Source organism: Taeniopygia guttata, chromosome 18 (genome assembly GCF_048771995.1).
Source record: "Taeniopygia guttata chromosome 18, bTaeGut7.mat, whole genome shotgun sequence".
Lineage (NCBI taxonomy): Eukaryota > Metazoa > Chordata > Aves > Passeriformes > Estrildidae > Taeniopygia > Taeniopygia guttata.
In genome coordinates, this window is record NC_133043.1 from 8738730 (window position 1) to 8755037 (window position 16308).

The following is a 16308-nucleotide window of genomic DNA, read 5'->3' on the forward strand; positions in this document are numbered from 1 at the left end:
GCCCCACGCCCCGTTCTCCCTTAGGCTGGGAGGTGCAGGCATGTCCTGAGCACCCGGAAAGGGCAGTTCCTGGCTGTCCCTAAGAACTCTCCTTGGCCAGCTGGAGCTGGGCCCAGCTAGGTAGATGCCAGCAGTAGTTTGTCTCCTCCCATAGGCAGGGTTTAGATAACCCCGAGGCCGTTGCCCCGTGTGTGACATAGCTACCACTCTTCCTGACCTGGAAACAGGCCTTGGGGGTTGGACCTGACCCAATGTCCCTTTCCTTCCTGCAGGCCACCAGAAGAAGATCATGTTGGCTGTCAAGAAGCTCAGAGACCTCCGCAAAAGCCTCAACCAAGCAGAAGCAACTCTGGCAAGACGCAAAATCCCAGGTTCCCTGGACATTGTCACCATTGAGTCACTGGAAAACGGGGAGTGCCAGTCCCCACACACGCTCAAAATGACAACCTTCCAGGACAGTGAGCTCAGCTATGAGCTCCAGACAGCCATGTCCAACAGTTGCCACGACACACTCGGCATCAAGAGCAGCCAGGGGATGTCACGGAGCCAGGAGAGCATCGGGGTGCGGTCGCGGGGCTCAGGGCACTCGCAGGACAACGTGCTGTCCCGGCGCCTCTCCAGCCCCTCGCAGGAGAGCCTGGGCAGCGGCGAGAGCAGCAGCAGCAGTGGGCAGTCCTGTGCACCCCCCCGCAGCAAGGAGAGCCCGGCCAGCCTGCCCGGCCAGCCCAGCCCCGAGCCCTTTGGGAAGCTCATGTCTCCCGAGGGGCTGAATGGCTTTGCCAACAGCGGTGGCGGCGGGGGCAGCCCTCTCAAGGAGAGGAACCTGCCCGAAGGCACGGATCAGTATGCCCGGCCCGTGGCTCAGAAAGGAGCTGGGACTCCAGTGGTCACTCCCTGTACTCCTCCCCAGACTCCTAGCAAGGGAACAGCCCCGTACGTCTTCATGTACCCACACGTCTCCTTGAAATCCCCAACGGCCCCGTCCGTCCTGGGAGCAGAGCAGCCCAAGGCCCTAGCACACCCATACCCTTCCATCTCCCCTGGACAGAAGAGCAGCCTGCAGACGTCAGCCCAAAAAGGCTTCTCCTACCTGCACAGCCAGTGTGGCCCCACAGAGCCACCCACCACAGTCCCCACGACTGGGGAGCATCACAACGGAGGCGAAGGCTTGAAACACAAGAAGCGCTCACACAGCCTGAACCGCTACGCGCTGTCGGATGGGGAGCACGAGGAGGAGGAGGGGGCCCCCAGCAGCACCCTGGGCTCCTACGCCACGCTGACGCGGCGGCCGGGCCGCAGCCAGATGCCGCGGGGCTGTCTGCAGGCGGAGGCCAAGGTGACCCGCAGCCAGTCCTTCGCCATCCGGGCCAAGCGCAAGGGCCCGCCGCCGCCGCCTCCCAAGCGCCTCAGCTCCGTGTCCAGTGCCCTGGCGGCCGAGGCAGACGCTGAGCAGCCCCCCAGCCCCGAGCGGCAGCCCACAGCCCCTCAGGACGTGGTCGATGCAGGTGCCACCCCTAGTGATGCTGGCCGCGGCAGGACAGTGAAGAGCCTGGCAGCTGCCCTGGACGGAACACCAGGTGTGAGTCCTTCCAAGCCCCTCCTGGCCCCAAAACCACTGCACCTGACTCAGGACTGTCTCCCCCGGGCTGATGTGGGTGAGGGGTCCCACGATGGCAGTGATGCCAGCAGTGCCACGCTTTCCAATGGCAGCAGGGACCCCTTTGAGAGTGGCAAGCCACGGAGACGGACAGTGAGTGAGCCCAGCGCTCCCATGACGGAGGTGGCTGCACAGGGTGAGCAGGAGGATGCCTGCTCAGACACAGAGGAGGAGGCCAAGCCAGGTGTCTCCTCTTCATCGTCCCAAAACAGCTCCAGTGAGTGCATCCCCTTTGCGGAAGAAGGCAATTTAACTATCAAACAGCGGCCAAAGCCCAGTGGGCATTCCAAGGCTGACGCGGCCGTACTGGACACGGAGCCTGGTTCCCAGCCAGCAGAGCCCCAGGGCTCCTCTGGGAAGGAGCCAGCGGCCCCCAGTGTCACCAAGGAGCCACCCGTGCTGGAGTTCAACCTCACCGAGTCGGACACTGTGAAGCGCCGGCCGCGCTTCAGGGAGCGGGAGCCGCTGCAGGCGGTGCTGAAGGCGTTCAGCATGGCAGGGCAGGCAGAGGCGGGGGGCACCCCCACACCCCAGTATGCCCAGGCTCAAGCCGTGAGCATCGCGGGGCCCCCCGCCCTGGCTCCACGGCCCACGCTGGCTGGGGATGCCTTTGATGATGACAGTGTGGAGTTCAGGATTGCTGAGATAGAGAAAAGCATCTTGTCGCTGGAGAAAGGGATGAAGAAGGCGCCAAGCCCCACCAAAGCCCCCAGCCCCACAGAGCTGGTCGGCACGGCTGTGGTGAGGACACCCACTCCAGGTATGGGGGCTTGTGGAGCTATCGCCAAGGTGGCGGTGGGGCTCCCTCCCATGTTGGTGTGGGAGGTGAGGAGGACTTGTGTCACGGCCTACCATGAGTCCTCTTCCTTTGCAGATGTCCCTGCCAAACACACCTCTGTGGCGTCCACCAAGCTCGTCTTCTCTGGACCCAAGACCATCTACCAGCAGGTCCTGCAGCCCTCCCGCCACACTGTTGCTCCCTGGGCAGCCACCGAGGTGGTGCCGGATGTGATCGGGTCCCTGCCCGGTCCTGGCTCACTGGCGCTGGAAACAGGCAGCAAGGTGTCAGCAAAGCCTTTGGCAGCTGCCCCGGGGGCCACCCTGGCCCAGCAGCGGCTGGAGCAGACCAACTCCAGCCTAGCTGCCACGCTGCAGGTGGCCGAGAAGAAGATCACAGTGGAGGAGGCGGAGAGGTGAGGGAAATGCCGGGGCTGGGCCTCTCGAGGTGGGGTTGGGAAGGTCCCAGAGAGGGCAGGAGAAAGGCTGTGCATGTCGTACCTGCACCACACAGGTCACACATGCTCAAGCCCAGCTCTGTGCTGAGCTCCTGCTGCTGGGTTGGGTCCAGCCTGGCCAAACCTTCCCCATCAGCACCTGCAGCCTTTCAGCAGTGCTTTGACTCTCTCCCTTTCCTCCCCAGCCACCCCGGGACCGTGCACTCAGCCAAGAACATCTTGGAAGACATCAGCAACATGTTTGATGACCTGGCTGACCAGCTGGATGCAATGCTGGACTGAGGCTTGCTCCCTCCTTCCCCTCCCTGCCCCTGGCTGCTCCACCAGTGCCCCTCGTGATGGGCGAAGAGTGGATCCAGCACCAAGCGGTGCCTGCAGGTCTCTCCAGCTGTCTCCCTCCCCACACTTTGCACTGTGGCTGGGAACAAAGCTGCCCTCCTTGCCCACCCTTGGCTCCGTGTCACATGTGACAACGTGGCCTTGGGCCAGTTTCCGAGGGGGTCAGGCAATTCCCACCAGACTGGCAGCAGGAGGAGAGCCCAGAGGGGCTGAGCATGCAGTCCTGGAGGCCACGGAGAAGCCCTTGCTTCCTTGCACAGAGCTGAGGAACCTCCACAAGGGACCTTTCTCTTTCCCTACTGCATTGTCGAGTCCTGCATCTTATTATTTATCCCCCGCCAACAAAGTGTCACAGGAGAGACCTCCCCGGGCAGCCGCCGCGGAGCTGGCGATTCACTGTGCAGCCGCAGCCCCGGCCAGGCCTGACAGCAGCTAAAAGAAGACAGGGCTTGTTGCAATTTGGCAGCTTGTGGAGCGAGAAGGAACCTTTCTGCTTTATTTGCCGCTTTTCCAAACGCGTCAGCATCGGGCAGCGTGAAATCCAAGTGGATGGAAATCCCTCCAGTGGGACCCACAGACCCCTCGAGATGGGGCTGGCACAGCCTGCAGAGCAGCGGATGCTCCGCCACGGCCGTGCTGGACATGTGAGCCTTCCTGCCCCTTCCCAGAGTGATGAGGATGGTAATGGCAGTGCCAAAAACCTGGGAATTTGGGCCAGTCCGTCTGGATCATGCTGCTCAATGGAGTTTGCCCTCTGCCAACACAGTGCCTACGCAAACCCCCACCCTGGTCCTTCCAGAGTGCAGCAGCAGCATGATTAATGCTTTTAAAATTCTTTTCTCTCGTCCCTGATCCCTTTTTTGGGGAGAAAACAGTCCCTTTTCCCAGTGCCCCTCCCTGCAGGGAGCTGCTGGCACAAACCCCGCCGTGAGCATTGTTCAACAGTAGCGGTGTTTGGGACGTGATCCTTCCCGCAGCCCAGCGGGGCAGCTGACCCCGGCTGCTCCGGGGAATTCGGCTCAGGAGCAGCTCCCTGGCGATCCAGCCCGGCCACAGCCCGTGGCTGCAGTGGGGAACGGCAGTGAGAGCTCTCTGCATCGCTCCCAGACAGATTTCTCTCACAGGATCTGCTCAGTAGTGCATGGCTAAATATGTCCAAGAGCCCCGAACTTGGCTCACGCTCGGCATGCCAAGCAAATGAAAGCATCAGAGCACCAGAAGGGAACTGAAGATTGTGCTGAAATGCCATTTGCTACAAAAATTCCAAACAAAGGGGAAGAAAATTCCATCTATTTCCCCTTTTCTTAAAAAAACAAAAAAGAAAAATCACCAATGCAAATCCAAACTGGAGGGGGAGAAGGTGGCTGAGAAGGCCGTTGCTTCCCAATCCTGTTGGGAGTTTGCAGCTGGATTAGACTGTTTGCAGCCCCTTGTGCTGTTGGATGGGAAGGGGAGCAAAGCCCACCTGAACATTCCTGAGGGTCTCTACCTCTACTCATGAGGGCTGGGCAGGCAAGAGGTGCCAGCCTGGTTTCTGCACTGAAAAGCAAAGACAACAAGCCCTGAAAAAACCTAAAATCCCATTGTTGTCTGGGACTTGAGATCAGTGTGAGGCAGCTAAGACACTTCTTCCCTGGCTCTGATTTCTGTCCCATACTGAGTACGTCCACTGCCTGTGTCTGAGTGCCACATCATGGACATGATGACTTCAAATAGCTACAACCAGTGACACTTTATAAAGACGTTCACAGAACCCTTTAAAACTGATTTTTACTCTCACGAGTCAACCTGGGATAAGCCCAGGTTTTGGGGTTTTTTTTCAATGTTGATAAACTGTAAATGTTTTTTTTTTTAAAGGCCAATGTATATATTTTAAATGTGATTTATTCTATATATTTACTAACCAGAACTGCAAGTCTTGGGTCAGGGATAAGAGGACACTGGGGTGGAGCTGCCGCTGTCTGAGCCACCTGAGGGCAGCACAACGCTGCTCTCATTGTCAATAAGGGAACTAAACATTTGATTTTGCAGAAGAATGCCTATTTTTTGAGCTCTAGATCTCTATTTTGAAGCTACTGTATGGTGTGTAAGTTATGTACACTGCAACTGGGACTAACTGACCCCAGCTGCACCTGCTCTGTGCAGCGAGACAGTGAGGGGAAAAAATAGCCCGTGCAATCACCAGACTGACAACAGATTTTAAACCATCTGCTCTGTTTGTGTTAATCATGTGTTTTGTTTTCCACTAACATCCATTAAGACTAAATCCTATTAAACAGTGGGGCATATTTTACCCTTTTCATAGTTTTGCCTAGTTGTGTCCTTTGTGTAAAATAAGACAAACTTGTCTCCTACTGCTTGAAGTCCATTGAGGATCAGCTTTATCCAACACTGGTGTCCCACTATCCCAGTGCCCAGCTCTGCCCCACTCCTCCTGCCTGCTAAAAGTGTGGCCACTGTTATCCCAGTGCCTGCTTTGCTCAGGACAAGCAGCCCAGGCCTCCTTATCCCACCACTACTTGTCTCCAGTGCTCCCAGGGCCTCTTCCAGCTGACCCCAACCTTTCACCCATCCAGAGGGATTCAAACCGTGCCTCCAGCCTCGACTGAAGCAGTGCCTGGGACCCAGGAAACCACCAGGTAAGCAAACTTAGTTTGTAGGAAGAGGCTTTCAGAGATGGACAGATTTACCCAAAGCTGAGCAGAAACTGGGAAAAAGGCCAGAACTGGATCCCAGGAGCATCAAGCACTCAGGCTGTGTTCATACAACAGGAAAATCACACCCTGTGACCCCAGCAGCCACAGACATTTTTACCTCCTTCCTTTGCTGGGTGCAAACTCGTTCCCAACTCTTGGGTGTGTTATCCAAGACAATCATTTATTGCCATTCATATACTGGATGCTTGTGGGTCTAGGTTTGTATCTCTTTTTTTTGCTTTTTTATACAATTTACAAGTTTTAATACAAATGAAATATTTTTACATACATCCCAAAAAATTTAATATAAAATATACAGCATTTAAAAACATCTTGATGTAGGAAATTTCCTCCTGAAGCCATGCACTCTGACCCTTAGACACTTCAATAGCTGAGGGAAGGGTGGCACTGGCAAGACCATCCTAAAGGCTCCATTCATACACTTTAGCTCCCTCCAAGTCTAGCTGGGGAAGGAGGATGCAGGAAAATAAACATGTGTGATCACACAGAGGAAGAAACCCTGAAGGTGCCTCCTCTAGAGGAAGGTGTGGCCAGCAGGAAGCCCTGGAATCTGCTGCTTTTTAACACCTACAACAGTTCATGGCACAGGACAAGAGCTGAGGTGTGGGTGGAGGGAAAGCTGGGACAGCAGTGAGCAGCTCTGTGCTGCCTCTGACTCCAGCTCAGCTTGGCCACAGAGATCATATCCCACTTGTGATCCAACCCAGCATCAGGAAGGAAGGTGGCTTCTCAAGGGCCAGGTGTCACAGATCTGGAGCTGGCATTTAGTGAATTGAGGCTGAGGAAGGTGCAGCTTGTTCTCCCTGAGCCCTGCAGGTGCCAGGGGAGTCAGTCAGTCCAGCCTGGCTGGCAAAGGTGGGCAGACACTTGTGGTGCTGGGGAGGAGCCCTGTGCTCCACCAGGGAGCTGCTGGCTCCCCATCCCATGCAATCCTGCCAGCATGGGATCTCCACATCTGCCCCCAGCTGGAGGAACTCGGGCCAGGGCTTGGAACACCCCCAGCTGCCCCCCTCCAGCATGCTCAGTGTGTCCCCAGAGCTCAGGGGCTGGCTGTACCCAGCTCTGCTCCTCTACCAGCCCCACAGCAGGGTGAGGGTATTGCTTAGAGACACTCAGCCGTGTCCATGCTCTCTGGTTATGCTGAAAAGTGAGGAAGACAAGGTGGAGCAGCAGGGCAGAGCCTGGGGCTTCCAGCCAGCTCCCTGCCTGCCCAGGAGGGATCAGCTGCCACTTGTTAATCTCAGGTACCAAAGAGGAAGTAACAGCCAAATATTGTAGTGTTAATGTTGGGACCAAAAACAGAGCCAGGATTTACCAGCTTTAGTCAGTGTTTAGAACTAGAATCAACATCTCCATGACCTCCAACTATTCTGGTAGCCAAGCTTGTGTGCTCCTGTGTGGCCCTTGGCTGCCAGCCCACAACAGGACCAGTGCTCTCAGTACAGATGGGGTCTGGTCAGAGCTCAGGAGCTTGTGTGCTGCACTGGGGCAGATCATGGTTTGCCACAGCCCTCAGGGGAGGGTCCCCCCAGGCAAACAAAGAGACCTCCAGAAAAACACTGAGTAGATGTTGCCCAGGGAGGTTGTGGCTGCCTCGTCCCTGTAATTGTTAAAGGTCAGGTTGGACAGGGCTTGGAGCACCCTGGGATAGAGGAAGGTGTCCCTGCCCATGGCAGGGGGTGGAACAAGATAAGCTTTAAGGCCCCTTCCAACCCAAACCATTCTGTGCTTCTGTGTGAAGCCATTAGCACAGAGGGGAGAGACTTCCCAGCACTATCACAGACAGACATGATTGGGTGGGGTTCCCTGTGCCTTAGAGAGCAAGAACTGGATGCAGCTCAATCCTGGACTGGGAAATAAGCCATTCACCAGCTTTGTATTAGGCACAACTGCAAGTTGTAGATTTCCTGCCTGGAAAGACATCCCCTCCCTCCAAGGCAGGATAGTCAGGGCTCAGGCTTTATCTTGAGCTGTGGTTTTCTCAAGTAGGCACATTACTGAAGCAGAACAGCAGTTCAGATCACAAACAGGAGAACAGCTATAACACCTCTCTGCGGGTTGGTAAAGAACATAAAAGCTGGTTGAACAGGGCTGCAGGAAGCTGAGCCATGCTGGCTCCCTGCAGGCAGGCAGAGCTGCCCTCCCTCTGCACCGGAGCAGAGGATCACAGGCAGCTCTTCCTAAAGCCCTGTCTCATCCATCTTCTGACACAGCCAGCACATGGCTGTGACAACGACACTAGAGGGCAGGGCTGGCCCAGCCTGGCTGTTCACAGACCCTTTCCCATTGTTCCCTTGGGAATGTGAGCTCCCAGCACTCTGGGGACTGCAAGAGGGATGGCTCCTTTGCCCAGACACAGGGCAGGGAGGCGGGGAGGGCATGCACACATGGAGAGCAGGCTGAAGAGGAAAACCAAAACGGGTTTCAATAGAGATCTCCTGCTTCAGCAGCCCTACTGGTCCCAGCTTCTCCTGCCAGACCCAGGAAACCCATCTGTTCACAAAGAGGAAAGGAGCTGCTTCATTTTAGCATCACCATGATACTAACAAATACCTCCAGTAATAAATAAATAAAGGAAGAGCAGCCTGAACAGGCATCAGAGCTGGCAGGTTCCTGTGAGGGTACTTGGTAGGCTGGGAAGGGGCTGCATACCTGTGGGGGAATCCCTGCCTGGGGCCCCGGGAAGGTGCAGATGTAGTTTTGCCAGGAGGCTGTCTGGTTTGCATGTGTGATGGAAAATTCCCTGAGCCTTTGGTGCAGCCGCCCTCCCAGTGGCTGTTTGGCCCTGGCTCCAGAGAACTTGAGCTGGGTGCTTTTAAAATGGAGAATTCATCCCCAATTTGGTTTCAAACTGCAACTTCTGCCTCTTTTGGTAACGGACCCGGACCCTGGAGAAGAAGAAAAAAGAGAGTATGCAGAGGGGTGAAAGGTAAGACTGTTCCACTGCCATTCCTGAGCTGCTAGCCCCAAGAAGCAGGGAAGCCCCTGGCCTGGGCCCTGTGGTAGCCTGTGAGGGGAATCAAATCCAGAGAGCAACCCATGGTCTCAGTCCTACCCCATCCAGCTAAATCCCATCTCCAGGGACACCAGACACAGCACGGAAAGGTCCAGAAACCCTTCGCAGGAACTGAGATGGTGTCTCTATCCCCATCAGTGTTCCCTGTAATCCCCGCTCTTCCTCCCCAGCCCATTTCCTGAATCAATGTTCATTAGTGTTGACTCCCAGCTCTGGCTGCTCCCTGTGCTGGGAAGAACAGCCAGTCACTTTGCCTGCTACTCATTCTTGGCTTCAGCCACTTCCTGTGAAAACGAGTTCCACAGTCCAGGCTCTGTGTGAAGGCCCATTTCCTCTGCTGTGATTCAATGCCTCTCTGTCCTCATGGGACAAGATGGAGAGAACAGCCCTCCCCAGTTCCATGCTGGTGTTGCATAGACCTTGGCTGTCTCCCTCCCTTTGGTTTGAGATAAGGAAATTTTGTTCTCCCTTCCTGCTCCCAATCACTGCCACTGCCCTTCTCTGACCCTCCTTCCTCCCCTGCGCTTCCTCCCTGGGAGGTGGAACGTGGGCCTGCACACAACAGCCAGGTGATTTACACAATGCAGTCAGCTTTTCCTTTTTGTTCCCCACCCTGTTCCCAGGGCACCATTATTTTTTGCAGCTCAAGGCCAGCCTAGAGGGAGGCTTCAGCCCTTTCTCCCCATCCTCCCTACAACCCCCATACCTGATTTCATGCAGCTTGACAATCTCATTGATGATAACCACAAGGACCAGGGAAAGAAAACCCAGGAGCCATGCAACTGGAGAGATGGAGACGTGGTTAAAGGTCAAAGAAGAGTTGAGGTTTTCCCAGAGTTTCAGGTCCAGCACAGTCTGTGCCACTTGCCCCAGCACTCTAAGATTAAGAACAGACACAGCAAATCTCAGCACACCTGACAAGCTTCCCAGGACCTGCAGACTGGGGCTCAGGCCCAGATTAAACACTCACAACAGAGACCCTTCACCCGTTCAGCAATGGAGATCAAGTGCCATGTACTTGATTCTCCTCAGCACCAGGACACTGGTGCTGGAGTGGGCCTGGGGCCCTCCTTGCTCCAGCATCTTGGAACACCTTCCCAGGGGCTGTGGGTACTCACACAACAGCCACAGTGAGCGTCCACCAGCGGTTGGAGAGGGGGCTCTTCTTCCACAGGGGCTTGGTGCGATGGACGTGGGTGATGGATATGAACACTGCAGAGAAAAGGGGATTATTTAGCATCACACACAGATACAGCACTTTACAGGGTACATCAACACCTGTTACTTCTAAGGGATATGGGGTTCATGTCCCTGGAACCAGCCTACCATTTAGGGCTCTTTCAGACCAGGCTCCTCACAGCAATTCCAAGTCCCTGGAACACAGGCAGGGGCAGTGCAGTGGTTGTACTGCACACAATTATTCACTGATTCAACTGTGAGGTTGGTTCACAGCCTGGGAGCTAAAACAGAGCAGGCAAAGGCCCAGGTCTGGGGAGCTGGGCAGGGGTGGGTGTGCCCTTGTTCCAGGGCTGCAACAGAGGAAAGCTCCAGCCCAGACAGAGATTTAGTTGGAGACCCAGCGCTCTCTGTACAGGACCGAGCGCTTGCTCAGCTTTTATTTGGGCTCTTCCAAACAGCTGCCAGGCAAAGCACCCCGGCCTTGCCTTGGGAGTTTGAGAGACACAAAAGTACAGCAACCCACTCTCTCCAAATATGGAGATCAAATCAGGAAGCATTTCTGGACACATTTCAATACACAGTGCTCTGCCCAACACCACAGGACATCACAGACCCTTCAGCGTTGTCAGGGACCTACCCTGCCAGGCAACGGGTGCAGGTGAGGAGGGACAGCCAGGAGCTGGCACCACCCTCCCCAGGGTTTAAAAAGGCATCCAGCTCTCAAACACAGCTGCATCAGTCCCCTTTGTGGGAAGGCAATGGGGTACTTCGCAGAATAGCAGCAGGGATATAAACACTTTTGAAGCAGGGAATATTTTTGGAGAACATCACATGCTGCTACTAACTTTCAAGAAGGCAAAAGGGATTTGGCTCTTCTAGTGAGACTGGACAGAACCAGCACTGCACCAGACTGGCAGGAAGTAGAATCATTTCTGAGGGTGTTGTCTTTAATCTGCCAGGGTAATGTTTAGTGAGACAGGGGGATCTGTGCCTGTGCTGTGAAGCCACTGCAGCATCTGCTTCTATCAGGGAGTTTGTGCTCTGGCATTGGGGGCAAAGAAAGGGACAGAGGATGCAAGCCTTCCCCCAGAGCAGGGAATGGGGTTCTGGGAACAGGGACTTACCTGTGTGTAAAACAATGAGGCCAGCTGTGAGCTTCTGGGCTACCAGGAGAGCATTGGAAAATGTCCCAAACCAGTCAGGAGCACCATAAGCATTGCTAGTGAATGAGAGGACACAGGAAAGTTAACAGTGGGCACTTAACTGACCTGTTCCCACCAGGACCATGTCCTCCTTTAACAGCTGAGGAATCTGTGTGTGAGCTCAGGCTGTCCTGGTACAAGGAGGTGACAGTGGGCAATGATGTAGCTGTCAAGGCTACAGCCCTGGTGGGTCATGGAAGAGGCTGAAGCTTGTTAGAGGACTGGAATCAGTCCTCCTTGGAAAGGGCAGGAGCAGTAGGGATGTATGTACTAGGCCCAGCTCCTCACCTGTGCAGCATGATGGAGGAGCAGACTGTGAGGTTGAGGCTGGTCGTGTTCACCCCTTTGCAGGACTCATGCAGGGTGAACCCAAAGCAGATGAGGCAGGAGCAGATGGTCAGGCTGAATTTCAGCAGGAAGCAGAGCAGGAAGTAGTGCTGAGTCTGTGAATAAGGGAGAGGAAGGAGGATGACATGGGTATGTCATTGGTACAACTTCCTCCCCATGGACCATCAGAGAATCAGTGGCTGCAAAAGACAATCTGTAGTACAGATGAGATGCTGCACTGAGGATCTGCCCTCTGGGCATCCTGGAACAGGGGATTCCCTCCCTGGCTCATGCCATGGACCAATTTACTGAGCGAGCTAGGAAGGCACAGGGCCTCAGCTATGCATCAACACTGGGGCAAAACTGAAGAGAAAAATGTGTGGACAACTTAAATCTGAGGGGCCACCTACCTTCTTGGGAATGGAAGTCAAATTTTTTCCTGTTGCCATGGTCATGATGGAGCTGTGCGGGGGCTTGCCCAGGAGCGAGATACTGGAGGAAGGTAAGTTAAGTGTCTCAGTAATGTGTTCAGGCACCAGAGTTATTGTACTTTTATCTAACATTTGAACCCAAATAACCTGCTCAGACTGCTTGAAGCATTGGCACTTATCTTTACATATGTAGTAAAAGGTGTTATTCATGGCAGGTGCAGACAGAGAGAGAAGTGACTTCCAAATGTATAAGGGAGAAAAAAAAAACCTGTGGTATCTTGGCCTCTACCTGACACCCCAGACTTTCCATCACACAAGGCAGGGGTTAACACAGCAGCACACAAATGCTCCTGTCACTGTTTCCAAGCACCTCATCAGAGCAGGTGCTTGGAATAATCCTTGCAGCCTTCTTAGCATGATGTGGGTGAAGTCAGCTTTCTTTCAGTATGGAGAGAGTGAGGCTGAGGGAGTGCTCTGTGCATCCTGTGGGGAGTGGGAGGAGATTCCACCCTGACAGACTCACCTGAGCAGTGGGTAGCAGAAACAGGAGAGCCACACAATGTCTGTGGTACTGAGGATGGGGGGCAGCTGCACCAGGCAGGAGAGGAACTGGACAGAAACAACCCAGAGTGAAGAGCATGAGCAGTGCTAGGACAGACTTGTTACCCAAATCGCTGCTGTCTTCCCTGAAACCCTGGGATGAACTAGTAACTGGGCTGCCACTGCACAGCCCCTCCACATGTTCCTGTGGCAGGAACTGCAGGGGATGCTATTCTCCAGGGAAAGAGGATTTGAAGGTAAATGTGTGAGGATCAGGGAGAGGGGGCAGCACAGGCTGAGATCACCAAGTCTCCATCTATAACTTCCCTAAACACACTGTGTAAACCTGACTGAAGGCCATGTTTCTCCCTCGAGGCTGCCCCGCTGCAGGCACCCATATCCATGTGAGCCCTCCTGTCTTCTGAGCTAAACGCTGTCCCCAGCCAGGCCAGGACTCACCTGAATGACAACCAAGGTCAGCTGGCACTGCAGCAGGAAGAGGAAACACTTGCGGATCCCGTAGGTTGCATGCCTGGCCTGGAAGGAAGCACAAGCCCTGAGAGCCCTGCTGGGAGCAGCTGCAGCCAAGAGCAGCTACCGGCAGGCAGGGGCAGAACATGCGGCCTGCAGGGGAAGTGGGAGGGGAGAGGATCTGGACACATTGAAAGCAAAAAGGGAAGGTCTCTTGTCTACATGGAGAGGTTCTGAAGGAAAGGCAGGATTTAGCCAAGGGGTAAGTTTGTTTAAATTCCTGGCTTTTCTGGGGTTACTCTCCTCCTTAACACTGCATTGTTGCCTGGCTAGCATCTCTCAAGATTATACTTCATCCAGATGAACAATATTCATGTTCTGTTGCGACAAGGCACCATTTCCAATCCATTCCCTACACCTTGGACCAGGAGGGCCAAGCAGGAAGATTTTCCCTCTTTTGTTTCCTGGACAAAAGCCAGGAGACACAAGCAAAGCTCCTGCTGGCAGCATTGTGGGCACCTCAAGCAGAATGCTGGTGTGAGCTCCTGGCTCTGCTCCTTGCAGAGGGGAGAGGGGATTGCTTGGCTCACCTGCTCTATGAGCCTGATGATGCTGGTGCTCTCTTCTTGGCGGAAGGACATGGAGCAGGGCAGGCTGTTGAGCTGCCCTGAGAGCTGCAGCGGGGTGAGCTCCTCAGAGCCATTGCTCAGGGTGGTGCTGGTGGCATAACCAAAGGTCTCCCAGGAGCAGCGGGATGGGTAGAGAGGGTCCAGGGCTATACTGCAAGGACAACACAGGGGTGCTGGTGAAAGGCCTCATCCCAGAAAGGAAGCTGTCTCACTGCAGTCCAGCTTGGAAGGTCACTCTGTGCTATACCATGCTCTGTATAACTTGCTCTCTTATTGCCCTGAGCTATAACATGAAATTAGGATCAATTTCCCTAGAGTTTCAGTTATTCACAGAGAAATGATGAACATATTTGGGTTTGTGGCACAAGGTCAACAAATTGGCTGATCCATGGGGTACTTCCATCTTTCACCCAATGGGAAGCATCTGTAATGGCAGATGCAGTCCAGCATGTAAGAGAGCTATCTTCCTTTCAGCCATGGAAATACCTCTGTGCCAAGGGCCTTAAACAGACATCCCCATCCAATCCCCCCAGATCTCCCTCTTGTAGACAAATGCAGCTAAAAATGGACGGAGCAATTGTGAGCACCTTCCTGCAGAACCCACACGTGTGGTGTCACCCATGGCTGGGTACTTGCTAAGATGAAGGCAAAGGCAGCTGGAGGAGGAATAGACCCTGCCCCACCTGATATCACTCTGCAGGAAGAGGCAGCTGTTCCGAAGGTTGGCAGAGCTTCCCAGACAGCAGGTCACCTCCCCATACTCTTGCATGATCTTGATCATCTCACACATGGCTGCAAAGGAACAGAAGGAGAAATAGTGTGTTATGTCATTATGCACACAAAAATGCAGTGTTTCACACTCTTTCCAATCTGGATAACAAACAGATCCTTTAAAACTGCCCCATCTGATACTCACCACTGTGTACACTGAGATCCACAGTCAAAGCACATAATTAGATAGTTAATTAACTGCAGACCAGGTGCTCTAGGTACCTGCCACTGCAGGAATTATCTGTGGTTCATAGAACTATGACCCAGAGATTTGCATCTCCAGCACACCTCTTTCAGACCAGAGCTGTAGGTATAGTCTGGGTGCATAAAACAGCTTCAGCATCAAATGCCCTTGTTAGAAAACAGCAGAAATGAAATAAATCTAAATAATTCAAACTGAAAATAAATACAGTTTTTCAAACTCAGCAGCACATCACTAGTGTTGTTGCAAGTCTAAAGGAAGGGAGGGAATGTAACAAACCACTGCAAAAGCAGTGCCACATTTAGCCATACTCAGAGCCCAGTTCCTGCACTCCCACCCACCACCACCTCTACCTACCAATATGTTTACTGACATCCCTGGGGCCTCTAAGTCAAAGTTGCTGTCTGATCTGATTTTAGTTCTGTAGCTCCATGCACAGTGCTCTGTGTATACATGGATTTTCCAGAATGCCCCAGGCAAAAAAACCCCCAAGCCTCCTCTCTGCAGAATCTCTTGTAAACACCTTCACTAAATGCCCGGTGCACAAAGACACAGTGAGGGGTTGGATCAAGTGGGGAGCTGTCCCTTCTGTCAGAGAGAGGAAATTTGGGCACTTAAGCATGAAGGCAGACTGGACTGTGATTGAAATGCTGGAAACTGTGACCAGAGGTACTTAAATGGCGAATCATAATGATGCTCCACACTTACTGGAGATTTGGCAGTTATTTGCCAGTTGAGCACTCAGCCCCTTTCTTTAAGTAATACCTCAGAGAGAGAGAAATGTTGTCCTTTCTGTTTCCTGCAATCAAAAACTGCAAAGCAGCAGAAGGTGCTAACAGCAGCTGCCAAGGAAAAATTCTTCTGGGAAGTGATTGCCGAGTTATAGAAGAGTTGTGAGCAGAGACCAAAGTCTCCTGGTACACTGATAATACTTATTTAATGAAAGGCAGTAACATTTTGGATGTTTGCTTTTGTGACTCTTATGAATGCAAATTGAAAGGAGTGGTTCTCAGCCCAATTCAGCAGCTGGACAACAGCTGCACTAAAATTCAGTTAACACCTGGCTCCCCACAGGCAGCAACAGAGGGTAATTAATATGAATATGTCCTTCTACATTACTGGAAGGTATCCCCTTCCCTTCACCCATGTCCACACTTGGATGAGCCAGACCAAGGAGCTGGGAAGGAATTCACGGACAGGAGTAGGAAAGGCCACTTACTCTCTGGGGTGCAGTCTGTGAACAGGGGCACCAGCAAAGGCACGTTGTCAATGTTCTGGAGGTGAGGTCTCACCTGGTGGATCCCCCGGGGGAGTTTGGCCTGAAAAAGGACAGATTAAGCAGGGAGTGTGAGAGAGGCATTTCAGAGGGAAGTGCTGAAATGAGAATGATGATTCCTAGAACTATGCGACTCAAAGATCAGATACAAATTCATGTTCCAGCAGACAGAACTGGCTTTCCCAAGCCACTGCCAAAAGTTTTCTGATAAAGTTGTACACTGACCTGCCAAGCTGCCTGTACTTGTCCTCAGGGTTTGTAAGGTCAGTGTGACAAACCTATGCTCAAGTATTTCTAAGGACTTTTTGCCTGTGTG

At 53.5% G+C, this 16308-nt stretch overlaps 2 protein-coding genes across 15 annotated transcripts in view; one reads left to right on the forward strand and one right to left on the reverse strand.

Annotated features, from left to right (window-relative positions):
- Positions 1–5535, forward strand: part of CASKIN2 (CASK interacting protein 2) — a 53369-nt gene extending 47834 nt beyond the window's left edge. For 5 of the 8 annotated variants that reach the window (XM_030287252.4, XM_030287250.4, XM_072937063.1 and 2 more), the window contains 3 exons: positions 273–2417; positions 2532–2850; positions 3078–5535. In XM_030287252.4, the coding sequence (XP_030143112.4) occupies positions 273–2417; positions 2532–2850; positions 3078–3174 (2561 nt within the window). In that variant the 3' untranslated portion in view covers positions 3175–5535. Of the gene's footprint in view, positions 1–272; positions 2851–3077 lie in introns of all 8 variants that reach the window. The other 3 variants (XM_072937062.1, XM_072937061.1, XM_030287249.4) reach the window with 1 other exon arrangement.
- Positions 5536–6087: 552 nt separating this feature from the next.
- The window catches only part of TMEM94 (transmembrane protein 94), a 49282-nt gene continuing 39061 nt past the window's right edge, over positions 6088–16308 (reverse strand). For all 7 annotated transcript variants that reach the window (XM_030287258.4, XM_041719880.2, XM_072937064.1 and 4 more), the window contains 11 exons: positions 15936–16035; positions 14427–14535; positions 13705–13894; positions 13103–13180; positions 12627–12712; positions 12083–12164; positions 11634–11788; positions 11268–11362; positions 10083–10176; positions 9671–9841; positions 6088–8836 (listed from right to left, as the gene is read on the reverse strand). In XM_030287258.4, the coding sequence (XP_030143118.4) occupies positions 8764–8836; positions 9671–9841; positions 10083–10176; positions 11268–11362; positions 11634–11788; positions 12083–12164; positions 12627–12712; positions 13103–13180; positions 13705–13894; positions 14427–14535; positions 15936–16035 (1233 nt within the window). In that variant the 3' untranslated portion in view covers positions 6088–8763. The remainder of the gene's footprint in view (positions 8837–9670; positions 9842–10082; positions 10177–11267; positions 11363–11633; positions 11789–12082; positions 12165–12626; positions 12713–13102; positions 13181–13704; positions 13895–14426; positions 14536–15935; positions 16036–16308) is intronic.